At 41.1% G+C, this 16,769-nt stretch overlaps 1 protein-coding gene across 6 annotated transcripts in view; it reads left to right on the top strand.

The window, feature by feature from the left end:
- Positions 1–16,769, top strand: part of CFLAR (CASP8 and FADD like apoptosis regulator) — a 55,548-nt gene that overhangs the window by 11,992 nt on the left and 26,787 nt on the right. For 3 of the 6 annotated variants that reach the window (XR_009541098.1, XM_060152340.1, XM_060152341.1), the window contains exons 2-8: positions 3,369–3,780; positions 5,898–6,003; positions 7,565–7,700; positions 8,560–8,645; positions 11,627–11,684; positions 14,587–14,636; positions 15,318–15,399. Coding sequence is in view for 5 of the 6 variants with exons in the window: in XM_060152340.1 (XP_060008323.1) it covers positions 3,419–3,780; positions 5,898–6,003; positions 7,565–7,700; positions 8,560–8,645; positions 11,627–11,684; positions 14,587–14,636; positions 15,318–15,399 (880 nt within the window). In the remaining variant the exon portion in view is untranslated. Of the gene's footprint in view, positions 1–3,368; positions 3,781–5,897; positions 6,004–7,564; positions 7,701–8,559; positions 8,646–10,312; positions 10,650–10,852; positions 10,904–11,626; positions 11,685–14,586; positions 14,637–15,317; positions 15,400–16,769 lie in introns of those variants that run through there. The other 3 variants (XM_060152344.1, XM_060152342.1, XM_060152343.1) reach the window with 3 other exon arrangements.

Raw genomic sequence — 16,769 nt, 5'->3', positions numbered from 1 at the left:
ATTGTCTCATGCAGCGTTTCTCAATTTTGGCACTATTGCCATTTAGGGTTGGATAATTCTTTGTTGAGGGGAATATGCATTGTGTAATGTTCAGCAGCATCCCTAGCTTCTATTCTCTAGATGCCAGTAGCACCACCTGGTTATGATGACCAAAAATATCTCAGATTTAACCCAAAATTGTCAAATGTCCCCTGAGGGGCAAAATTGCCCCTGATTAAGAACCATTGATTTGGCCTGTCACATTTCAGAAATTGCCCTTATCTTCTTGAAATTTTTTTTTAATTTATTTTTTTTGGCGGCATTGGGTCTTTGTTGCTGCACGTGGGCTTTCTCTAGCTGCGGCAAGCAGGGGCTACTCTTCGTTGTGGTGCACGGGCTTCTCATTGCGGTGATTTCTCTTGTTGGGAGCATGGGCTCTAGGTGTGTGGGCTTCAGTAGTTGTGGCACACGGGCTCAGTAGTTGTGGCTCACAGGCTCTAGAGCGCAGGCTCAGTTGTTGTGGCCCATGGGCTCAGTTGCTCCGCGGCATGTGGGATCTTCCCGGACCAGGAATTGAACCCATGTCCCCTGTATTGGCAGGCGTATTCTTAACCACTGTGCCACCAGGGAAGTCCCTTGAAACTTTTAAGATGCTTATTTTAAACTCTTTCAGGTGTAGGTTCCTAGGATGTGAGTTTTGTTTTGTCTACTGTCGTGGTGATTTTTATGTTTATGCATGGTGATTTTTAATCATGAGCTCACCTCCAGCAGAATAGATGTTTCATATCCCCTGGGTTGGGAAGTTGACCTTATAGGGTGGTTTGGAGTTTGCCTCTCAAGACCTTATGGGCTTGACTTCTAGTAAAAATATTGCAAGGCTTTTATAAAGGATATAACTTATATTACTGGAGCCATAACAGATAATAAAATAAAGCTATAAACAAAATTATGAATAAAATGTATGTAACGAAGACATACACTTACATGATGGTTATATGTAAATTATATATTTTAAATCTTTTTGTATTGTTTTTGCAATATTTATTTTTTGCTATTTATGGTGTCTGAATTGTTAAAAGCGCCTCAAAAAAATTTGTATTCAAAAAAAAAAAAGACCTTCCTTAGTCTGAGAGTAATTTTTATGTTAATTTCTTGGTTTGGGCTTAAAAGAAACCCCAACAAAGTAGTGATTTTTTGGACTGTAGCCCTACTTCTTCCTTTCATGCTCCCCTCTCTCAAGTGCCTATCACCTCTAGTCCCAATTAACTGTCCCCAACACCACCCCAACATATAAGCACTGGTATTTTGCTGCATCTGGCTGGCCTGGGTCAGCACAGGATCTGTAGTTTTCCTTTTGATATTTTCTTTGACTATGCCAGATGCTACCACCGAGTAATTTGGATTTTACTGCCAAACTATACCTTTGTTAGTACAGAGGGAAGACAGCATGCCTGTTCTCTTGCTGATTGTGCGTGACTGGCAGAAGGCAGCCTTGGGTGTAATGGCTGGAGGAAATGAACTGAGCAGATGATATATTTGGCTCTCACTGTTGTGGCCTCTCCCAGCCACTCCGCGGCATGGATTTATTTTAAAGTCAAATATTTAAAATTTTTTAAAACCAAAATTTAAAATAAATGTAATTTTGTTAATTTCAGACATTAAAGTACTCACTAATATTTTCATTGATGGGGAACTCTGGGACTCTAGGGAAATTATGCTTCCTCTAAGAATCTTTGAATTTTTCTTTTTCTTCTTTTTTTTTTTTTTTTTTTTGCGGTACGCGGGCCTCTCACTGTTGTGGTCTCTCCCGTTGCGGAGCACAGGCTCCGGACGCGCAGGCTCAGCGGCCATGGCTCACGGGCCCAGCCGCTCCACGGCATGTGGGATTCTCCCGGACCGGGGCAGGAACCCGTGTCCCCTGCCTTGGCAGGCGGACTCTCAACCACTGCGCCACAAGGGAAGCCCAATTTTTCTTATTTTTGACAGCAAGAGCTGTTTAACATCCCCTATATCCCTTTCTGCTTTGACTGCCAGGAAGCTCGGGACAAATTCAAGGTCTACTAAAATCTGTTTAGGTCTTTCTGGCCTGCATATTTGCATTGTATTCTTTATCCCTCCATCTCATTTTGACTTTCTACCTAATATTTTTCCCCCTTGTTCTCATATAAATTTTTTTCTACTTACATGTTTTTATTGTAAGATGCCTCATCTTTTGTGAACTGAGATTGTATATAAATATATAAAATAGATTCAGTGTTCCTTTGAGTAAATCCTGATATATAAATACATAAATATGCTTGTACACAAAAACGTAGCAACAGTTAGCAACTTACAGTTAGGTTGTTTTCCAGTTATCTTTTGCTAAGATTAGCTTTTAACCTGAAATGCTGTCTGATAGAAACAGATAGGGTACTCTCCTAGAACATAAGAGCTTATTTAACATAAAATATAGCTATGAAACTTTAGAGTAGACAGTGACCCCCATTTGCAACTTAAATTTTGAAAGAAAATAGGTTGAGTTCCAATGCAAGAAGTTAAGAATAGACCCATGGCATGAACTCCCCACCGTTCCCACCCAATTCCCAGAGCTTTCTGCAGATCTGCTCAACCTCCTTCCTTCCACTGATACCATCAGGAACTCTAGTGATAATTGCTGTCCAGCAGTGTGTTGTGAGAGCAGACTTCTGACTCTTCCAAGGGGCTCAAGGTCCAAAGAGGTGATCAAAACTTGACAAGGCCTAAGTTCAGCTATGGTGGCAGGTCCTATGAGCATTCATGATGATGCTGTGTAAAGGGCCTGGGTTTTGGGAGGATGGCAGCAGGTGTGAATGAAGGGTTTCAAAGTAGAACAACTGGAAAAAAGGGATGGGGTAGGGACAGAAACCTGTTTTCTCCCATCATTTTTGACACCTTGCAGAGGGGCTCCTCTGCTAAGATTTGTATTTGTTCAAGCCTACTGGGAGGTCACCGAAAAGGAGTTAACCCCTGTGACCTCAGTTTCTGTCATCCAGAAAGCAGCTTAGTCATTGGGCTTTTCCTCTGCCCCCACCAAGGTCAGTCATTTGCCACTTCATCATTAATTCCCTAGCAGTGATTTCCCCCTTACCACACTTCACATTCTGATAAGTTCTGATAAAGCACATGGGTTTTTTGGGAAATAATTTGTCTCTGGTCTCATTTCCTTTAAAATGTAGGTTATCTTCTTTGTCAGTCTTGAATTTGGGGTCAGTCTCTTTGTCTACTGAGAGGATCGCTTTCTGTAGACTTAACAATATGAATTTAATCTGCTAGTTTAGAGAGACCATCAAGAAAGGAAGAGCCTATACCTAGAGTTTTAGGCAAAAGTTACTTTGATAGAAGGATTTAAAAAAACTCCCTTTTAACCACAGAACTCCTCCATTGGAAAGGATTCTGAAAGAAATGAAGAAAACCATCAGAAATGCAATCGGTAGCTTCATGGCCTTCTGTTGACTGGACTAGACTTTTCTTACCGCTGTTCCTTGGAATGACACTGTACAGGATGTCTGCTGAGGTTATCCATCAGGTGGAAGAAGCACTTGATGAAGATGAGAAGGAGCTGCTGCTTTTTCTGTGCCGAGACGTTGCTGCAGATGTGGTTCCACTTAATGTCAGGGACCTTCTGGATGTTTTAAGAGAGAGAGGAAAGCTGTCTTTTGTGAGCTTGGCTGAGCTGCTCTACAGAGTAAGGCGGTTTGACTTGCTCAAGAGGGTCTTGAAGATGGACAGACCGACAGCGGAGGCCCTCCTGCGCAGGCACCCACATCTTATTTCGGACTATAGGTAATTCATCAGGCCCTCCTGAGGCTGGACTGGTGGGAGGGAGGGAGGAGGTCTAGACTTCAGAATCACAGAAATGAGGACAGTAAGAAAAGCAGCCTCATTACTTTCTCTACCCACTGATCCTCTTGCCACATCGATGTTACTTCATTCCTCTGAACTCTGAATTCTTAGGACATGTCTGCTTAAAGTAACTGGGTAGAAGATCAGAATGAAAGTGGAAGGGTTGGATGGTGTGTGTTTGCCTGATGGGTAGAATGAGAGAGAGAGGAGTGACTAAGAGCTAGTACTCTTGCAGGCCTCTCTGAGTGTGAGATCTGCTGTGTTCTTTGCTAGCCTGTGATGTCAGAGCCTGGTAATTTCCGGTTACTGAGAAAGGAAATAACAAGCCTGACAGCAATCTTCCTGACCTTTGTAGAGCTCTGTGATCCTTCCTGAACCCCCTCCGGTCTTTCCCCTGCTGAGGAAACTAGTGGGGTGGGCTTGCTTTCTGTGAGGTCCCTGCTCCCGGAGACTCTGGGGAGCCCAGATTGAACGTTTCTTCAATTAACCATCTCTAGACCCCCTTCAGTTCAGGAGAGGAACGGCCACTGGAGTCCCCTCTAGTTCAGACAGGCTTTGAGTTGTTCCTCCTGTTCACATAATATTCTCTTGGAGGTTCAGAGGAGCACAGAAACCAGCCGAAAGGCTGCGTTTCTGGGGAAAGAAAGATAATTTGTAACCTTAAATCAGTGATTCCTTTTTCTCCAGACCACCAGCCTTTAGTTATATTGATAATATATATTTGGAGGGGACGTACATGATTAAAAACTATATTAAAGAGAGTTGCAAGCAGTGTGGCCTTTGGAACATATATGAGATTTGAGGTCTAAAGTCCTGTTTGAAGCCTCAGAACTGTCAGTTACAAGCCACGTAGGCTGAGCCAGCCACTGACATCAGTTTTTCTACTTCGTTTTTCTACTTGTGAAGCTAAAAATAATAATATCTGATTTCACAAGTGTGTTTGTGAGGATCGATTGCGATCATTTAGTATGTGAAGTACTTTTTAAAAATTATTATTATTTTAAATTATGTGAAGTACTTTTTAAAACTGGGCAGCACTCTACAAATATAAGGGTTTAGTATTTATTGTTGTTGCTGTTATTCTTGATCATCTTCCACCTCTCCAACCATCATGATGTCATAATCTTCTTAAAACTTTTCGGCAGGCACTGACTGGGTTTTTGTGACTAAGTCAGGGGACTCTCTCCATCTCTTGTTTCCTTGCTGTGGTGAATGGAGGTGGTTCCTTTGGGCCTCTGAGTAGAGAGGCCCGGGAGTGCTAGATTCATTGATTCTTCTGTTGAGTGGGCTTTATTGTGGGTTGACTTATGCCAGGCATTTGGTAAGCCCTAAAGCAAAAGGAATGAAGACTCTTCCATCCTCAAGAATATTAGAGTCTAATTGGGAAAACAGGCTTCTAAGTAACGACGGCAATGTCAAGGTAATGATGACAATCGTGAGGTGTCCCTGGGAGCCCTGATAAAGCATGATGGTAACTCCAACTGGAACAGAGGTGGCTAAGTCAGAAGGGGCTTTCTGGACAGAGATATTTACAGTCACAATCCCCGGGATCTAGATGCCTTTTAACCTTCGAGTTCGGGCGTGGGCCAATAGCCCAGGTGTTACTTGGCTTCACAATCTTGTGACTCAAAGTACTGTCCCTGGCTTAACAGCATCCGTATCACTGGGGGTTTGTTAAACAGAGAAGACAAGATCACTTTGAATTCTATTTACATCTTGCGTCTTAGTCATTTAGGTTCTTCATTTATTTCATTATTACTTCTGGGGGAGTTAGGGGATTCTTTGGGGAAGTTTTTATTCTCTTTTTCTTTTCATAGCAGTTGTAAAAAGAGGTACCATCTCCTATTGAAAACTGGGGAAAGGATAAATTTGGTTTTTGACTTCCCTTAAGATCTCCTCCTGGGGTGATCTAAGCTTTCTGTTTTCTTGGGGGCGCATTCAGATGGGGGCAAGAATTAATCTTTTAACCAATTATTGGCATAGAGGAGGCCTAGGCTCTTGGTGTTCTCAGTAGGACTGATCTCTGAATTTACTGAAGAAACTTATCTGGTTTACAGGGTGCTGTTGATGGAAATTGGTGAGGGTTTGGATAAATCGGATGTGTCCTCATTAATATTCCTCATGAGAGATTATATGGGCCGAGGCAAGATAGCCAAGGATAAGGTGAGTTTTCTTTCTTTTTCTTCATTCATGTTCCCAAGAGCCTATCGGAAGTTGGAGGGGTGCTCTCTATGGTGTGACGAGAGGGAAACAGGTACTTAAGCAGGGAGGACCAAGTCGGGGGTGAAGGTGGGAAGGGAGAAGAGTATGGGTTTTATTTTTCATAGTAACATTGATAGGAAGAAAATTGGTTCATATATTGAGAGGCAATAGAGTGATATCGGCTGGTGTGGCCCTGGGTGTTTCTTTCATCTTTGTATTTTATCCTTTATTTGTGTAAAATTCATAGGCCTGGCTTATACATCAGTTTCTCTCCTTGGTTTGACAGATCATCTGGGAGGGTTAGGGAGTCCCTTCTGCTCATGCTGAGTAGAAACAGGAGGAAATGCCGGTCCACTCCCATCTTGCTCTCTGACTGTCATCTATTTCTCCTCAGCGAGCTCAGGGTCAGTGTGGAGTCATTAGGCTGCAGGGTAGCTGGGCAGGGGTAGGTCCTTGAGACTGATGTATCCAGGGAATGGCAAAAGTACAGATTTGGGGTTGAAATGAGGTAGGGGTGAAGATCTTAGGGATGCTATGATTGCTGGAAAAGTATATAAATTCCAGCTGGCCTTATATGGTACCTCTGACCTATGGACAGGCCAGGGAAAGCTTGGGTCTCTAGTATGTGACAGTATGTCCACCAAGGACCTGCTTCTGAGGACTCTGGTAAATCATTGCTTAAGAATTTCCTCATGTTCCTTAATGATTGTTGTTTCATTTCTGAAATTTGGAAATATAGGGTGACTGTATGCCCCCACCATCAAATGCAAAATCGGAAGGAAAATGAAAAAATACAACTCCTTTTATGGTGTCCCCTAATCAACTTATTTCCCAATCATTTATGTAGATTTAATTAGCATTATTAATTTAAAAATAAAGATAGCACATTAGTAACCAAATGTTAAACAGAAAGGACATAACACCAAAAGCAGTGCCTATTTCTGAAATATAGTTCTTTCACAATCCCTATGGTCCAGGGTGAATGAGTAGCAAAATACCCTAACCGTGTAATTTCACCACCTCATGTCTGCTGTGTCAGAATGAGTTGGAATTTCCAGCATTGATTAAAATATTTTAGGGACTTCAAAACTGTATCATTAGAATTTTTCTAGTAAAAACGTTTCCCCAGCTACCTTCTCACTTCCTTTTTTCAGTAAAGCCCTCAGAGTTTTTCAGTATAACACCAGCCTGGCTTTTGGGAAGAGACTGAACTTGGGAGGATTTTATTTTCAGGCCTGCTCTCTCAATCCTTCATGACACAAATGGCCCATGTATCTATCCCCAACCTAGGTACAGGTTGGCCCCCCAAAGACTTACCTCTTTTCTGAGTAAATTCCAGGAGTGTAATTTGCTCATGGCTTTGGAGGGACTATAAAACAGAGAGGTCTGGTTTAGGATCACTGAAGGTCACTGAAAGGGCTCCTCTGGTCACATTTTCTTGCTCTAATAAATTACACAACCTGAGGTTTGCATATGAGGCCTAATAGTCAGCCCTACTGACATTTGTTTCTTGTTTTCTTAGAGTTTCTTGGATCTTGTGATTGAATTGGAGAAGCTAAACCTGGTTGCTCCAGATCACTTGGATTTATTAGAAAAATGCCTAAGGAACATCCACAGAATAGACCTGAAGACAAAAATCCAGAAATACAAGCAGTCTGGTAAGCAGCATTTTGGCCTCTCTGTGGCCTAAGGAAGTATCTGTGCACAGTGGGTTTCATTGGTAGAGACCCATGTGTTGGACGAGTGGATGGAACAGAACCCGAAGGTCCACAGCTCCCACCAGCCTGTGGCTAGAGATCAGAACCGTTTATATCCTCCATATCCCCCCATCTGCTAACTTCATCACCCAGCACCCCTGACCACACAGTCTTGGCCCTCTGCAAAATGCCGCCAAGCAGTTCTTAACATTTTGGTCTTCAGGAAAGAGTCTGCACCCGCACTTTCTGTACTGGCTGGTGGCGCTGTGGGCACTCAGGGCTTTTGAGTCTATGCTGAGCCCTGCTGCCTTGCTCCAGAGTTTGGCCTGACTTGGGATGATATCCTATCGCTGGGGTCCTATAACTGCCCTGCATATGTCTCCAGTTGCACAAAACCTCCTCATGCAAAAGGGCATCTTTTCTGCTGAGAACCCCTCCTCCCATAAAGGGGACCAGCTCACCCTGGCCTTCTCTCTCATGGCACCCCTACCCGTTGTCTATTAGACTCACACTCAGCGTGGGCTCTGCTAGCAGTCTACTACCACCACAGGGCATGGCTGATACTCAGTGATCTACACACAGCCCTGCCCCCACTCCCCCAATGGCTGATTCAAGATCAAGAACAGGAGTAGAATTTTTAGTCTGTTCTTAATGACGTTGATAGAAGAGTCATCTGATCTGATATTTTGAATTCAGTAAGGGGGCTGGAAAGTTTAGGGTATTTTGAAAGATCATGATTGACCATGAACTGAGCCACTGTTGAAGATTCATTTGATGATAATTTGTAAATCTTAATTCAGAGCCTGTCTTCTGCTTGCAGCTCAAGGAGTGGAAACAAATTATGTAAATGCTCTCCAGGCATCTCTGCCAAACTTGAGTGTTAAGGATCCTTCATATAACCTAAGGGTGAGTCTGGAGCAAATGTGTGGAATCCCAGCATGAAACAATTTAAGAACTTTGATAAAAATGTACATATTCTCCCAGCATGTACTTTGTTTAATATCTGAAAAAAATTGTGACAGAAATGTGCATTTGTTTTAAAATATGTATAAATTCTTATAATTTCAAAGCTAACATGTGTTCATTGAAATAATTTGGAAAATACAGAGAAATATATATAAAGGGAAGAAAATAAATCACCTCCATGTTAACAGTTATTCCCTTCTAGTCTTTTTGTTTTCCTGTGTGTGTATCTACATATACAAACATTTTTTTCATTGTTCACTTGTCCCTTTGAAAATCTAACTTCTTAAGTAAAAATAGGTAGGACATGCCCATGGACAAAGAATTCAAAATGTGCTAAAAGAATTTTTAAAGCATATTTCCTCTTACCCCAGTTCCTTTCCCCAGAGGCAGCTATTGTTAACCATTTTCTTCTATCCAAAGATAGTCTATACACATATCATATTTAATTTGTATTTTTTTCTTCTGTACAAATGCTAATACACTATGTCCACTTCCTGATCTGAGAATTCTTAGAAATTGTTTCGTATGAATCATACGGGACTGCCTTTATTTAATCATTGTTTTTAATGATGGAACATAGTTTCACTTTCTAGATGTATCAATATGTTTAGCCTTTTCTTGTATATGTGGACTTTTAGATTATCCCCAATCTTTTGTTATGAAACAATACTTCAAAATAAATAACCTTGTATTTACCTCTCTGTGCATTTGCTTTTCATTGAGCTTATTTTAATGATTTCAACAAACGTGTTTTTGTTATTGGGTGATGTTACTGAGTGATTGATTTGTGACCATAAATAATATGTAGTCACTTCTGGTTGTTGTGTTAGTCAGTGGTGCAAGGTTATCATCAGAATTGTGCTTTGGTTAATCTTTTATCTTGAGAAGTTAACCTTAGTGTAATCTCATCCTCATCCTAATTCCATATAAGGATATGTGGAATTTGTAGTCAGGACTTAGACCACAGTTTATAATCTGTGATTAAATCATCAGCACTTTCATAAAAGTGTGTGATGAACATATTGACTATACCTGTAATAAAAATAGTTTTGTGGAGAATATAATCTGTAAGAGATACCACTAAGCAATAGAATTTCAGAGCTCAGATGGATGGTAAGCATTATACTGTCCAACACCCTCATTAAATAAATAAGGACATTCAGCCCTAAGGAACATTAAGTGACTGCCCACTGCTACCTACCGCCAGATCTGGGCCAGTCCATACTCCTTTCTCTACACCATGGTGTATTTAATAAACTACATGGTATCAAGTCATAGCTTAGATGCATCTGTCATGTTTTTCAAGAATTAAATATGCTTTTTTTTGTCCTTCTGAATCTCTATGATACCAAATCATGAGAGAAAACTGATTTAGGATTCAGATCCAGATTTTCTGGGCTTTCTCTGCTATTGTCTATCTAACATAAATTATACTGTCATTCTTAGTTAAAAGCCTGCCATATTTTTGTTATTGTCTTTCTATTTTGTTAATGCAAGTAATTGTATTCACTGTCCATGTAGCCTATTAGGAACCCACATGCTCTGTGTGTAAATTTTTCTTTAAATTTGCTATATTAATCTGTGACCCTGATCATTCATTCATTTAGTTAGCAGGCACTGTGGCATATGGATTCGGTGAATTCCTCACAAGATTTGGGAACTGAATACCTGGATGTTAACTCATACAAGGCTGCAAAAGTGCTTTAAAAATTACGGTGGCATTAAATAACACATGATACCAACATACTATAGAATAAAGAAGTTGTGGGAATTCCTTGGCGGTCCAGTGGTTAGGACTCCGTGCTTCCACTGCAGAGGGCACGGATTTGATCCCTGGTTGGGGAACTAAGATCCCTCAAGCCGCGCTGTGCAGCCAAAAAAAAAAAAGTTGTGACTCTGTAATATAACGCTTTTTCTATTTATCTGCAATAAATCTAGCTTTGATTTCATGTTATGTCTCTTTAATAGTATGTAAAAGTGAACGCACACCTATGTGGTGTTCCAAATTCTATCTAATATCATTATCCTCTGGCTAAGTCATTGGTTATTAGTGATAAAAGCAACTTATATGTTTTTCTTTCATTTAGATGCACAGACTTAGCTACAGACACAGCTTAATAAATAGTGTACTTCTTTCTTTTGGCTAGGATAGCTTCAGAGGAGAACTGTCACTTGAAAGCTGAGCGTATCAGATGGTTGACAGTGTATGCTATGTGTACCTTACACAGGACCTGTCATCTGAGAAGAGAAAGGGTCTGTTCAATCTTTCATTCTCTGATTCATCCCATTCTGGCCCTCAGAAAGGGTAGCTAATTTTCAAGAACCACTCCCACATGTGGCTTTTGTGTAGCTAGGCATTATAGAAAAAGAATAACTGGACATTTATTCAGCACTTCCGTGTGCTTAAAAGGCACTGTGCTGAGTGCTTTGTGTACATTTCATCTTCAAAAAAATTATCAGGTAAGTACTATTATTATCCTCATTTTGAAGATAAAGAAACAGACATATAGTTAAAGAACTTGCTCAAAGTTACATAGCTAGTAAGTGGCAGAATCCCACTCCCACTCTTAACCATACTGTACCTTGCCTCTGTGTTAAAGACCAGGTTGAATGTCACCTGCATGTTCCAACAGCTTGTTCTAACTTGGAGCTATTGTAGCAACTCTCCTATACCATGTTCTAAATGCTAGTTGAGCATATTTACACATTCATTGTATTTTCACTTTGAATTGCTACTTTGGCTATAGAATATGGATTTATGGAGTTAATGGCTCTTGCTAGCCTTCTTTAGATAATTTAACAATGAATGTGATATTTTTATTTTTTCCTGGGTAAGAATCCTATCGAGATATTTAAAGAGGTGTAATATAATGTCTCTGAAAAGTGAACAGGGAGTGTGACCTTGTTTTTTATATTTGAAGTTCCAGAATGGGAGGAGTAAAGAACGCAGACTCATGACGGGACAACCTGACATTCAGAGTAAGACCAGCTTTTCTTTATAGTCATTCTTTATAACTGATTGATAATTCAAGTACAGAATGTTGCATTTTTAGAGTTGCCTTTCTTTTATCTACATATTTTAAGTTCTCAAAATAAAATGTGTTCATTGGCATTTCTAGTTATCCATCAAATTAGCTTATTTGAATTTAAACACCTCTTACTTCATCAGCTTCATCATCCTGACTATATTTTTTAAGAGATATAACATTTATACCTGAAATAGAACTATAACCAGGCCATGTTAAACATTAATCTAGCCATGGTAATGAGCCATGTTAAACCAAATATCTAGCAGCAGGAAGAAGAAAGGTTACTAGGATCTTGTTTTATAGCCCATTTAATAAATCTAGATACTGTACAGATGACATTCCCCACCCCTACAAAGAAAGGAAGAAAAAAAAAACACCTAGTCATTTCAACCATAAGATTTAAGGGATTTAAGATCTCTCTCATCGCTCTTAAAACATCAGTACTTGATCCCATCATTTTCAAGAAGTGTATTTTTTGCTTGTCTTGCGTCCTCCTTGAAGTGAGGGCTGAGGCTCAGTCTTTTACTGTAGTACTTAAGAACTCCCGGAGGTGGGGCTGCATAGACACATAAGGAGGACTCAGTCTTCCCTGAGGAGCTTGGAATTTGTGTGCAGGGGCGATCCTGAAGGTAGAGAGCAGGGCAGCGGCCTGATGGAAACCTCCTCTATATGGCAACACCTCATGACTCAGCCGACATGCTGTCTGTGTGCACCTGCAAGCATTCTGCCCAGCTCAGCCAGATGGAGCAGCTCATGCCCAGCCTTTCCTATGGAAAGGTCAGCTCTCCAGCAAAAGCTGTTGAGGAGCAAATTAATTTCTGAGGTGACAGTATGTTTCTTAAAACACTGGTGAGGTGGTGAGAATTAGCTGTTTAAAATGGGAGACCTGGTAGATTTGGATAGGAATTTAAAATAATCAGTGTTTTTTCCATTGGGTTCCCTGATGACAGGTTTACCCTTGATGGTAATTAAACAGGTGAGGTAAGTGAGGCTCCCAACAGCCCTGCAGGTCCTTAGGAGAGCTAGTTGCCTGCTTTGGCCCGGATGTGGTTCATTTGCTAGTAAAAGAGAAAAGCATCCTGATAACTTGACCTTAATCTAATAGAAGTTTAAAATAATCAAACCAAGTATTCATATTATTTTGGACTTCCAAATAGATTTCAATTGGATGATGATGATAATAACTACAGTTTATTAAGCACTTTTAGTAAGGGCTAAGTGCCCTGAACTGAGATGGACATATTACATATATTATTTTGTGTGTTTTTTAAATTCTGTTAAGCCATGATTGCTAAAATACAAAAAGATAAAGTGAAATTTCCTCTTAATTCTGAGTATCAGACATAGCCACTGTTAATATTTGATCTGTGTACCTCTAGTAAGTATATGTAGGCGTACGCACACAAACACATGTAAAATTTTTAAGTACGTTGGCTCCATATTATTCACATTATTCAGTAATCTGTTTTTCACTTAATACATCCTGCATATCTTTTCTTATCAAATACATAAAGATTTCTCATATCCTTTTTAACATTGCATAGTATTCCACTGTATGTATCATAGTTTATTTAACCAATTTCATGTTGGTAGACTTCTAGTTTCTTTCTAGCTTAGGGCCATTACAAACAGTCCTTCAGTACATCTCCTTGACATTTTTGCACACGTGCTCTATTATTTCCTTAGGATAAACTTCTAGAAGCAGAATGTTGGTTTAAAGGGTATTGCTAATTGTCCTTTAAAAAGACTGTTTCAGGGCTTCCCTGGTGGCACAGTGGTTGAGAGTCCGCCTGCTGATGCAGGGGACATGGGTTCGTGCCCCGGTCCGGGAAGATCCCACATGCTGTGGAGCGGCTAGACCCATGAGCCATGGCCGCGGAGCCTGCGCGTGCGGAGCCTGTGCTCTGCAATGGGAGAGGCCACAGCAGTGAGAGTCCTGCGTACCTCAAAAAGAAAGAAAAAAAAAAAAAAGATGTTTTCAACTTATACAGCATTACCATTTGAAAGTATTCATTTCCCCCAAACCTTACCAAATATTGGCATTTTCTTTTCCTGTCTTTAGACATTATTTCTCATTTTTGCAGCAGTCATAAATTAGATGCTCATCTCAGAGATTAAAAAACAAAACAAGGCAAAACAAAACCCAACACACCCTGAGACTTCAGAAACTTGCCCAAGATCACAGGACTTGTTAGTGATGGTGCTAGGGTTTCAGCCAGCCCTTTATGGCTTCAAAACTGGTGGTTTCTCCACCTCCCTGGGACTAGTAAAGTCATTTTTTATCTACAGAGTTTGCTCTAGGTTCATCTATATTTGCTAAGCCCACTGTCCCCTATCTTACCATTGACGTTTTATTTTGTGATCTCCCAATATCACTGGACTAAGAAAACATGGCCATCTGTTCTATAAGTGGCAAACCCACAAAAGCTTTCCCTTCTCTGTGTCTCTAAGGTTGTTCCCTTGAGGCACTGTGCACAATTTCAGCACATGCAGTAAAGCTATTGATATTGGTGGGTGGTTAGTTTATTAAATTCTCCCTATCAGGTTAAAACCTCACGGGTCACTGGGTCCTTACCTGGAGAAGGGCAAGGGAGAGCCTTCTTTTACTTCTGTTTAAGCAGTTTTTCTACATAACCCCTGTTTAGCATGGGGACTTGTGTTTTCTTATCAGTTAGGTTTTTCAGTGTGAGGTTAGAAGCTTGGGGCTGAGTATAGCTGGGGAAAGAAAGACAGTAGGGGGAAGAAAATAGGGAAAGAAAAATGGTGTGACATAAAGAAACGCAGCCCGCAGGAACTAGGATTAGGGCTAGTTCTCCTTCAGCTTTGTAAATGATTTCTCTCTCATCCCCCAGGAGAACCAGTGAAGACATCCATTCAGGAATCAGAAGCATTTTTACCTCAGGTACAGAATTAAATGATCTGATTTGGTATTGTATTGTAAGCACAGTATCTGTGGAGAACACTGATGGCTTTAAAAATATCTGTCCATTAAGAATTCTTTGTAACAATAGGATGCTGAGGGTGTGCTATTCTGAAAACTCTTCTGTTCTAAGGGGGAACCTTGGATGTAGCAAAGAGAAGGATGTTGAAATGGATTGCATTAGTGAACTTTGCAGGAAAATTCCAAAGTGGCATTTCTCTTCTCAGCTGAGTGATTGCTGAATATATAAGTAAGCAGTGACACTGAACCTTGACTTGTTCTGACTTTTTCTACGCTGATACCTCTTCTCCATAATAGAAAGGCCTCCTTTTGTATTGGTCTGGAAAGATATCACTTGTACAATCTCAGGTTACTGTGGAAACATATGACCCATCTTTTCTCTGTGTTTTAAATTATCTTTATCCCACAAAGCTAAGACATGCGTAAAGAGACTGCAATTTTTATTAAAATTAAATAGAAACTGAAATAGCGTGTTGATATTGAAGGGAAATGTCAGCTGTGATGACTTCAGCCTGTGTCTATTGAGTGAGTCACCTGCCAAAAGGAAATTTAAGGAAATCCAAAAGAAAAGATCATATGGGTGGAACCTTGAGGAAAAGAACAATGTTCAGGGTCTTTAACAATCCCTGCTTTCCTTTCCAGCACGTACTGGAAGAGAGATACAATATGCAGAGCAAGCCCCTGGGAATATGCCTGATAATTGATTGCATTGGCAATGACACAGGTAGGTGTGATGCTCCCACAGTGAGATCACAGTGAGATCACGGCACACACAAGCTGTATCCATCGAGCGAGCCACACTAGCGGCTGTAACAAACCGATGCCAGCATGTGGTTTCACACATGAAGGGTAGTTTCTCACTCATGTTGCAGTCTGGTGCGGGTGGTACTGTAGAGCTTTGTTCCATGTGCTCATGAGTGGCGTCATCATCTGAGGGCTTTGAGTTTTCCTCAGGATCCTCTCTATCTGGCTGGTGGAGGAAGGAAGCGAGTGGAAGATCTCACAAGAGACTTTAGGGACGGGCCTGAAAGCGATAGGCATCATTTCCACCCTCATTCCTTTGGTTAGAACTCATGTGCCCCATCCAACCACAGCAGACAAGTTGTGTGTCAGGAAGAAAATGAAAGGAGGTTGGGGGCACACATAGCGTTGTCTCTGGCACAAAGGCAAACTTTGTGAAAGCTGGTGAGCTTCAGTCTTGTCTTTCCAGGCTGGATGCTGTGGCAGGGAGGGGTCCTGGGATCCAAAGGGGGGTTTAAAATGGAACGTTTTCTGGCTTCAGTATTATCAGATACCCCATCATTTCACCTAGATAGACTCTGAAAGCTTTTCTGGGGAACATTAAAAATAGGCTAACTTTGTGTTCACTTAGAGGCAATGTGTTCCTCAGTTCTGTCACCCTGGACTTTGGTTATTGGCCTGAGTGTGTACTCCCTGTGTGTCAACTTTGGATCTGAATCGATTCTTTTGCTCAGTTTTTGGATGTCTGATTCGAACTGAATTAGTCACTGATGATGCATCACAAAGAAGGAGAAGAGCCTAGATAAGTACAATAACATTCAGTTTAATTATTTATCTCTTTCTTTTCAAAAAATTAATTTATTTTAAATAAATTTATTTATTTTTGGCTGCGTTGGGTTTTCGTTGCTGCACGCGGGCTTTCTCTAATTGCGGCGAGCGGGGGCTACTCTTGGTTGCGGTGCGTGGGCTTCTCATGGCGGTGACTTCTCTTGTTGAGGAGCACGGGCTCTAGGAGCACAGGCTTCAGTAGTTGTGGCTCGCGGGCTCTAGAGCGCAGGCTCAGTAGCTATGGATCATGGGCCCAATTGCTCTGCGGCATGTGGAATCCATCCGGGCCAGGGCTTGAACCCGTGCCCCCCGGCACTGGCAGGCGGATTCTCAACCGCTGTGCCACCAGGGAAATCCTTATCTCTTCCTTGAAAGGATTGCTCGTTCTATTTCCACAGTTGTCCAGCTTCTCAATATTCTCTTAGAATGAGTCAGAACTGTCTTCTAGGCTCACTTAGAATGTTACCGTGGGGGGCTTCCCTGGTGGCGCAGTGGTTGAGAGTCCGCCTGCCGATGCAGGGGACA

This window comes from Lagenorhynchus albirostris, chromosome 6 (genome assembly GCF_949774975.1).
Source record: "Lagenorhynchus albirostris chromosome 6, mLagAlb1.1, whole genome shotgun sequence".
NCBI lineage: Eukaryota > Metazoa > Chordata > Mammalia > Artiodactyla > Delphinidae > Lagenorhynchus > Lagenorhynchus albirostris.
The sequence above is the reverse complement of the archived record's forward strand: the minus strand, read 5'-3'. Positions and strand labels throughout refer to the sequence as shown.